Raw genomic sequence first — 10,115 nt, forward strand, 5'->3', positions numbered from 1 at the left:
ATGACATTACATGTAAGATTTAAGTTTAGATGGACCCAGTTTTGCTCTGGGTGCGAAGCTTGGCTTTGTGTAGCCGTGAGCCACAGCAGGTGGTACTGCAGACCATCGTTGAAGTAGATAGTGTGGGGGCAGGGAGTTGGAGCGAGAGCTAACTTCAGCGCCACTTTTCTTTAAGAGCCACCACCATTTCCAGTTGGATTAAGCTGAGTTTGGCCATTAAGTGAATGTTCATTAGCTCCCACCACGGCTAGCCACCTCGCTGGGAGCTAACGAGTCTCCGGGAGAGTTTTAGCGACCTCACTTAATGTTGCCCGTTGGTAGCGTAGTTTGGACGCATTCTACAGACCTGATATCAAGGACAAAGTGAGTCAGCAATGAATAGGTTACCCTGCCATCCAGATGATGTCCTGGTTGTTCATCCTGCTTCATTTGGCTGTATGTAAAAGTATCGCCTTTTCATAGCTGATGCTTTTCCCACGCACTGTCGCCGAGAGACAAAGGTACGGTTTCTATTTTCTTTGCTTTTGTGAACCTGAGACTGGATTGCTCACTCTGGCTGCTGTACGTTTGGTCAGCTTAACGGACTGGGACCCTGCAGGGAGCTCCTGTTCACTACAGTTACACCTTCAGAGAAGACACTGTATATGGTTTCGTATCCAAAGGACATCTTGTTGGAAATAACGGGTAGAAACTGGGACTATTTCCTTTTGAACATTGTAAATTGTGTTATGTTTGTGATCCAGTGTTAATCATTCTAGAGAGGAGGATTTCTTCGTTTTATTTTATTATTTTATTTGTGTTGTGATTTTTGGACCCCTTCTGTGGCTAGTGTAAACCAAGAGTTTTATAACAGTGGGGTCACCGTTGCCTGTTTCATCTCCTTTTATTTCTTTTGTATTTTTATTTCTTGCCATCCATGATTTTCAGGGCCCATTGTAACTGATGGATGGTTAACTGATGGATGGATGGTTGTACTAGGGGGGTGACGAACCCAGATCTTATCACCCCTCAGTGGTTCAGGGCTACTTGTACATTCTTACACCCCTACATAGTGGGGCTGATAGTCCCTACACATGCTTAATTCATTTAGTTCTAGCTAATTGTTGAGCTGTAACCTAAAAAAGCCTGACCTTTAATTATGTTTACTTCTCTTCTGTAGTGCTAGCTAGATGCTCAAATACCATGACCACAACTCAGTTTACATTTGCACCATAAAGATATCATAGGGATGGAAGGAAAAATTGATGTGTTGAAAGTGTAAGCAGGCCATGGGATTTAATTATTTTGTTATTATAGCACAAGTATGTTCCACTGGATGCAACACCGGGCTGCAACAGCTCATTCTACAGTACAATGCATAAACTACAGTAAACTGCTAATTAGATTTAATTGTTGATTTACTGAATGAGCTTAAATGTAACCAAGTATTGTATTTAAAAAATAAATTACTCTGGCTCTCTTTAGGTACTGAATCTTTATTCCACAGATGTAAGACATACACTCTAGGTTAACTAGTGAGTCTAAATTTGCTCTAGGTGCGAATTTGGATGTGTCTGTGTGTTTTCTGTATTTGAACAGAAAAGACTACAGCTCCCACCCAGACCCTGAGCTAGATAAGCAGAAAGAGTTGGATGGATGGACAAATTATGTGTGAAAATCTGTGACGCATATGACTCAAACTTAGGTCTCTGATGTGAACAGTAAAATATCAATTTCACTCCATGAAACAACTTCCACAAGTTTTGCTTTTTAAAATTCAATTCACTTTTATTTATACAGCGTCAAATCACAACAACAGTCACCTCAAGGCACTTTATATTGTAAGGTAGACCCTACAATAATACAATAGAGAAAACCCCAACAATTATATGACCCCCGATGAGCAAGCGCTTTGGCAACAGTGGAAAGGAAAAATTCCTTTTTAACAGGAAGAAACCTCCAGCAGAACCAGGCTCAGGGAGGGAGGCCATCTGCTGCAACCGGTTGGGGTGAGGGGAGGAAAATACTGATTATGTGCACGTGAATGTGAATCCATAGTTATATGGCTGGACAGGTCAAGAATTGTTTTCAGGAGCATGAAGAAATCGTTAAATTTACGTCCAAAAAGACAAATCAACAGATGAAAAGGCCATGAGTATTTCACAAACTGATGTGAGAGTGCATTGCACCATGGTAACACAGGCTCATTCTAGATGACCAAATAATGACTACCAAGTTCAAATAATATATTTTCCCTAGCACAGTCAAACCTTATATTTAAAGACTACTGACGGGTTATTAAATTCTTCATTTAAAATACATGATTAATTATTTAAAACAATTTGGTTTGGTTTGGGGAAAGTCAGAGTTCATATACAATAGTTGTCACTTTTTTCAAAAACTCTGGATAACATATATGCCACTGACATGAAATAGAAAATACCTTATTGAAAAGTTTAAGGTTTCAGTTGATGCTGTGGTATAGTGGCTAAAGGGCTTGTTTGTGTGGCTCTCCAGAGTGGTGTTGCTCTCTTAATTGCTCTCTAAGGGGAATGAAGTTAATGACCTGTTGACCTCTTATAACATAATTGCTGTTATTCCTTGGGAAGAACAACACTAGAATCCTCTGAAGAGCTCATTAATAAAGTTAAATTCTTTTCCAACATTTGGTTTCAACAGGTAAAAGTTACTGTTTGTGTTTTGACAGCTATCCCATGAGGCCAACAGACCTTGACCACTGAATCATAATTAGCTGGCTCTAACCATTTTCCCTGAGGCCTGCTGTTTTCCAGCAAGGGACCCAATGGAGGTCGTGCTGGAAATTTGTAATTACGCCACTTGTATTTCATCATTGTGACTGTAAGTTCCTAAACTTTAATTTCACAAAGATGTCACATACACACAAGCACACACACATCTTTGACACATTTGCTATGTACTTTCATTTCACAGAAAAACAATAGCTTGTGGTCAGGAGACTTATTTTCAGAATAAAAATATTACTTGTTACTTGTTACATTATATGACCTTAAATGAATTATCTCATAATTACCAGTTAAAATATAAAACTTAGGTTAAATGCCCGCACATTCAAGCTGTGTACACACTGTAAGCAATCTCTTCCAGTACAGAGGGTTAAAGCTGAAAACCGGTTCAAAAAGCACTCCACTGAAAAATGAAAATGAAACAGGTGCAGATTGAAATGAATACTAAAAGTCTGACTCCTTATCACTGATTGCTGTTACCTGCTGAAAATAAAGCTCAGGCTGGACTGAGGTCAGCATATATTCATTTTTTACATCATGCCGCTGTTGTGTTAGCATGTTGTCTTTGCAGATACTTAGTAAAGTGCAAATTGACCAAAATAACTACTGACTACACAAAATCAACCCACATGCGGCTCTTAGGCCTATCTCTAGTGACCCCGAGGGACTTTGACAAAAAAAAAAAAAAAACTAGAAGAATGCAAATACTCTTGTTCTACTGGAACAAGAAGGCATAAGTGGGCAAGAGATGAGAGGATGTAGAACCTATGAAATCTTCAATACCCAAAGGAGCACTACAGACAATCCCTACGCTGACCATCACCGAAGCCAACCAGCTGAGCTACAGCATGGCAGCAGTGTTCAGTCAGATGCTTAGCTACAAGATGAAAAGCCACAAGGAGCAGTACCCTCCATGGAAAAGGAGACTAGAGGCCAAGATCAAGGTGGCACAGAGGGAAGTTAGCCAACTACCAGAGTTACAGAAAGGTGTGATAAAAAAGGTGCCTAAGAAGTACAGCAAGTTGCCCATACCTGAGGTTTTGGAAACTGCAAAGCAAAGACTCACAGCTTTGGTCAGTATACTATATATATGGAACAGCATATGGGAGAAGGACGCAACCTATAACGGCAATGCTCAGTGGATATTGGACCTAAGAGCAGACCATGTCAACCTCCCTGAACAGGGTCCAGTAGCCATCACAGTGGCAGACATCCAAGAAAGGGTTTCCAGCATAAAGAGTTGGACAGCTCCAGGCCCCGACATGATTCACGCCTACTGGGTGAAGAAGCTCACTACACTCCATGAACGTTTGGCAGCACAAATGAACCAGCTGCCAATCGACGAGCGAGACCCAACATGGCTAACTGAAGACAGTCCTGATCAGGACTGGGAGCAATCCCATCCAAATACTGGCCAATAACCTGCCTCAGTACCATATGGAAGTTCCTGTCATAGCGGCTAAGATGAAGAGGCACATGGCTCAATACATGAGTGGAGCACAGAAAGGAATAGGAATAGGCAGGAATATCACAGCAGCAAATCACCAGCTGCTGGTGGAAAGAGCAGTCACGCAATCTGCATGACCAGACTGACCACCCTGTGCACTGTCTGGATTGACTACAATAAGGCCTAATAGTCAATGCCTTACACCTGGATCCTGGAATGCCTAGAACTATACAAGATCAACAGGACCCTAAGAGTTTTCATCAGGAACTTAATGGGGATGTGACAAATAACACTGGAGACAAACTTCAAGCCAATTGCACAAGTTGCGATCAAGTGTGGGATCTACCAAGGAGATGGCCTGTCCCCACTGCTGCAATGCATAGGCCTGAACCTCCTCTGTGAGATCATGGACAACACTGGCTATGGATACTGACTACAGAATGGAGCAATTACCAGCTACTCCCTCAAAATGGATAACATCAAGCGGTGTGCCAGGAGTGAACGAGACATTGATTTAATGATTCATACAACTAGGATCTAAAGAAATGACTGTCACGGAATGCCAAGCATTCCGTGGGGATATGGGGAATGAGGACCCAAGATGCAGGACTTTGTGATGAAGGCAGTGCGTTTATTTACAGTGGTGTAAATAGTCACAGAATCAACCCCGTGTTTTCCCCTTGACCTCCGTGTCGTGTCTTCACCCACAAGTCCGTGCTCCGTGCTCTTCTGCTCCGCTGTGTCCCCGCACCCCGTGCTCGTTGCTCTTGTCTTCCCTGCTCCTTCCTGGAGAAACTAACAAAGAAGCAACTGTTCAGGACACTCGATTACCGCAGGCATGCACTCACTGGACTATACATTAATCGACACTAACGTGGAGTTTCACACAACGATCCCACGCTGAGGAGCGCTCAGCCACAGTCTTAAGAAGCTCCCCAACGACGCTCCATTAGCTGCAGGTGTGTGAGTCATCATCTGCTTCAGGTGTGGCCATCCTCTAGGTAGGACACGCCCACCAGGCCTACCTGAACCCAGTACTCAGCCACACTCACAGACACACCCACTTGCCTATACATACAAGGACGGGAATACAAGAACAGCAGCAGTGCAGACAACACACAAACATCACATAATAACAGCAATGATTATAATAGTAGTCCACACTGCCCACGGACCCCAAATCCCTGGAGCTGGGTCCGTGACAATGACAATGGAATTACGTTTGAAATGGAGAAGTGTAGTCGGATGGCAACAAAGAGAGGGAAGGTAGTGAGAACTGAGGGGATAACACTACCAGAACGCAACATTGCAGACATTGAGGACAGCTGCAAATACCTGGGAATTCCACAGGCAAATGGTAACCACAAAGAGTCTGCTAGGAAAGCTGCAACCACGAAATACCCGCAGAGCGTCAGGCAAGTCCTGCAGAGTCAGCTGAATGTTAAGAACAATATCAAGGCTATCAACATCAGGTACACCGCTGGGATAATAAGCTGAGCAAAAGAGGAGATAGAAGCCACTGACATCAAGACAAGGAAGCTACTCACCATGCATGAAGGGTTTTACCCCAAATCCAACACCCTGATACTGTATGCTAAGTTGAAGGAAGCAGCCCAGGGACTAGTGAGTGTCAGAACCACTGTCCAGGATGAGACAAAGAACAACCGCAAGTACATCAGGAAGATGGCCACAACTGACTGTGTGCTCAGTGAGTACCATTCATCATTTCAAATGTTAATAACTAAAGACAATATTTTGGCTGTTGTGTAGACTCACAACTTAGGAATAAACAAAATGCATACAGCATACATACATTTATTTTTTCTTTTAAATTAAATTTATTCAAAACCGACCTCGGGATTTGGGTTGTGAGAGAGTCTGTGTTGAATGTAGAAGCCACGTCCGAAGTTCACTCTGACGCCTCTGTCTTTCTAAATGTAGGGACAGTAACTGTGTGTTTATATGTAAGCGTGTAAAAACTGCCGGTAGTAAGATTAACAGCAACAGTATTTTGTCGCTATCCGCCATTGTTGAAATTCATCTCATGTAAACAATAACGTGGCTCACAGTGTGACGTCAAAAACGGCTGAGAGACCCTTCAGCTGACCCATTTGTTGTTGACAAAAGCCTCATCAGAAATGATTTCAGTGGAAAGGTGGCTTTCGAAAAAGCCATTCGTGAGCAATAGACACAGGAAGAAAAGGCTAAGGCAACAAGTCTTGGAGTGATGGATCCACATTTGAAACTTGTGGTTCAAATCATCGTACCCTACAGAGGAGGTGAGGAGAGAGGTACAACAGTAAGTGTCTGCAGCCTGCTGCGTTCCCCTAAAAAGGTCCAGGTGATGAGGGAAGAAAACAAAAGGTGTCCAGGTTGAAAAAAAGAAGAGAGGGAGGCAAAATGGTTAAGTTAACGGGTGTTATTAATGTTTCTAATAATAACCAAGCTAAAAGAGACACACAAGCCGCTATCACCTTTTAAAGGAAGAAAACAAGAAAATGTGGGTGTTGGTCAATAAACTGAAAAATAAGTAAAAAAGGGTTAATCACCAAACACATGCGCCTCTCCACAGAGCAGGAGCAATCAATCACCATACACACAGCTCACTAGCTGCAAACCAACAAGGCTCTCTGGCACTAGAGCACTTCTTTTTCTGGCCTTAAGTATTCTTAATTGCTGATGGGAGTCAGCTGTCCAAAAAAGGTGGCACCTAAGGCAGGAGATATAAAAGGACACACCCATACAAGGTCAATTTCAGGAGGAGACCCTGCTAGGGTCGTAACAAACCATTTATAAAACATGGTGAAAGCTCTGTTATAGTCTGGGGCTGCATTTCAGTCAGTGGTAACAGGGCTCTTGCCAATTACCTCTTGGAATTAGGAATTTAGAAAAGTATCATAGGATTTTGATCCACTGTACAGTACCAACTGGAAAGTCTCTCAGTGGCAAGAGCTCCATCTTTCAGCATAACAAGAATTCCAAATACACGGTCAATGTAGTAAAAGCATACGTGGATAGAAAAAAAAACAATCGAATCAGTAATGGACTGGGCCTAATAATTATTGAAGTGTTGTGGGATCATCTTCACAGAGAACAGAACAAAAGACAGCTAGCATCCAAAGAAGAGCTCTGAATGTCTACACTCAAAAAAATGAAATTGGGTGGTTGTTACATGTACAAGATTCAACTTGCAATTTGAACTAAATAATTTCATGTTTCTATGGTGAACGTAATTAAATCATGTAGCATCTGCATGAAATTCAGCAACTTAATTTGTTCTTGTTGAGATGACGTGATACAATCTAGTAAGAGTGGTTAGTTGCCTGGACTCACGAAATTCACAAGATCACATTAGATGTCAAACTGCAGGAAAATCGCTGGAGTTTTAAGAGGCCGACAACTACACCCACACCACGTGTATACTCTCGTTATTTATTGTGGTTTACCTGTCAAGGACAAAAACGTACAGAAAATTCTGCATCAGGCCTTGGAATCATAGCTTTCCTAGTTTTGTTAAGCCTGACTTGACAGCTTGGTGGCGTGATGGTTAGTGCTGTTGCCTCACAGCAAGAAGGGCCCACGTTCAAATCCACAATCTGGTTATTTTGCAGTGTGTTATTAGAGTTAGGTTAATTGGTGATCCTAAGTTACCCATGAATGTAAGTGCAAATGGTTGTTTGTCTCTATGAAATCATCAACCCCCATATTGGTTCATTAAGCAAGACTAGCAGTAATTGCCTTGATTAACAAAGTAGTTGTTCAAACAACAAGATTTCATTGTGTTTTCCTAAAGTTTTTAACTTGTGTAGAATCAATTAAAACAAATTTCACTCTACATACTTCAATAAATCACTTCAAGTCCATGCAAGTATACTACGTTGATCCAACGTAATCTGATTACATTAAACCACCAAATGCCAAATGTGTTGGTTTGACATGGTCAAAAATGGGTTATTGTACTTGGTTAAATCATGTGGAAAAAGGTGCCATGATTAAATTGTGGTCATCCAACAACAGATTTTTTTGAGTGTATCAAGAAGCCTGGAGAGGTATTCCTGCTACTACTTTGAATACTTTAAAAAATACTTAGCTCAGAGTGTGCTGAAGAATAAATGTGATCATAAAACAGAGCTCGGTAGAATTTTCGGAACAAAATCTAAAGAAATGAGGGGGGTTACTCTAGACTAGTACTGCAACTGGTCCTTAATCATTTGTCACAGGAACACTTTTCAAACAACGATGCGATAACTTTGTTTAAAAATGAATGTAACTAATTTATCAAACTGTTATTTGGTTTCCTTGTGCATTAACATTACAGTAATAATAAAATGACACAAAATGGCACTTTTTTTCCAAAAGAGACTTTTTACTTAATAAATGTTCATTTTCTTTCTTAGAGAAACTTGTTAAGTTGGTCCCTGCAAAAATATTGTGGACTAAAAACAGGATGAGATTGTTTTTTCTTTCATCATGGTAGAAAAGACAGATATAGAAATATAGAATTCCTAAAATATATTAAATTCAAACATTTGAACTGTCAGCAAATAACACGGCAGCAATGTAGAAGGAGGAGTCTTCTCCAACATCCTGCCTTAAATTTTGCAGCTTTCTAAAACAAGAGCACTTACAGTAAAGGTGCCAATATTATAGTTAATTATGTTTTTACATATCAAGATAGCAAAATGAATACATCTAGTACAGTTGTCTTTTCTCTGACTGGCTTCAGTGCAACAGTGAACTACAGAGTCACACTTTTCTCTCTCACCTTGTTGTGTTATTTTCTCATTTTGATGGTAAACATATCTCTTATTTTAACTATAATATCAGATCAAAACCTACATGAACCCATGTATATATTTTTGTGTTCCTTGTGTATTAATGGACTTTATGGGACTGCTGGGTTTTTTCCCAGATTTGCCTTTGATCTGTTGTCTGACACACATCTAATCTCATATGTTGGATGCCTTTTGCAAGTGTTTGTTATATATTCAAATGCAAAGGTTGACTACTCTACTTTAGTCCTAATGGCTTATGACAGATATGTGGCCATATGTAGACCACTGGAGTATCACTCTGTAATGTCTGTACGAAGGACTGCGGTGTTAGTCACTCTGTCCTGGCTTGTTCCTCTCTGCTTTGAGACTCTTGTTATAAGCTTAACGTCAACACTTAAATTATGTGGCTCCAACATAAACAAGCTTTACTGTGAGAACTGGTCAATTGTCAAACTTGCTTGTGGTTCAACAAAAGTGAATGACATTGTCGGGCTGATTCTCATCACCTTTTATTTTTGTCATGCTGTCTGCATTGCATCTTCATATGTGCAGCTTGTAAATGCAGCTTTAAAATCTAGAGCAGGCAGGAAAAAGTTTACACAGACCTGTGTGCCACATTTATTTTGTCTGCTTAATGTCTCGACTGCTTTGCTTTTTGATCTCATGTACTCGAGGTATGGATCAGCATCTCTGCCACAGCATTTAAAGAACTTCATGGCCATTGAATTCCTCATCATCCCACCTATTTTAAATCCAGTTTGTTACGGTTTGGTCCTGACTAAAATTCGAAGGCGAATGATATTTTTGTGTAGGCAAGCATATCAAAGATTTGGTGTAAAAAGCCAATAGCATTAAAAGATTGACACTAATAGTCAGATAAAAAAGGAAAGTATGATACACGTATGATAACATTTAACGATGGATGAATGATTGATTTGATTAATGGCCACATAATGGCTCATGTTTCCATTTCATTATAATTTGAGTTCTAAAGGTTCAGTATGGAGTTATGTGATGTAAAATTATCAGATGTAAATTTATGAAAAGCCATGTCTTAGTTTTAGCTATGATTTGAGCATTGTGATGAGAGACAGATGCTTAATTTCTTGGATTTTGGTGAATTCTTAACACTACTTTATTATGTATGTG

At 40.5% G+C, this 10,115-nt stretch overlaps 1 protein-coding gene across 1 annotated transcript; it reads left to right on the top strand.

Moving 5' to 3' along the window:
• The first annotated feature begins 8,873 nt into the window (after nucleotides 1-8,873).
• On the top strand, nucleotides 8,874-9,815 carry LOC102080248 (olfactory receptor 10H1-like). Its single transcript, XM_019352444.1, has one exon. It carries the CDS (start codon nucleotides 8,874-8,876, stop codon nucleotides 9,813-9,815), a length of 942 nt encoding a protein of 313 aa, XP_019207989.1.
• Nucleotides 9,816-10,115: the final 300 nt, after the last annotated feature.

Source organism: Oreochromis niloticus, linkage group LG16 (assembly GCF_001858045.2).
Source record: "Oreochromis niloticus isolate F11D_XX linkage group LG16, O_niloticus_UMD_NMBU, whole genome shotgun sequence".
Taxonomy (NCBI): domain Eukaryota; kingdom Metazoa; phylum Chordata; class Actinopteri; order Cichliformes; family Cichlidae; genus Oreochromis; species Oreochromis niloticus.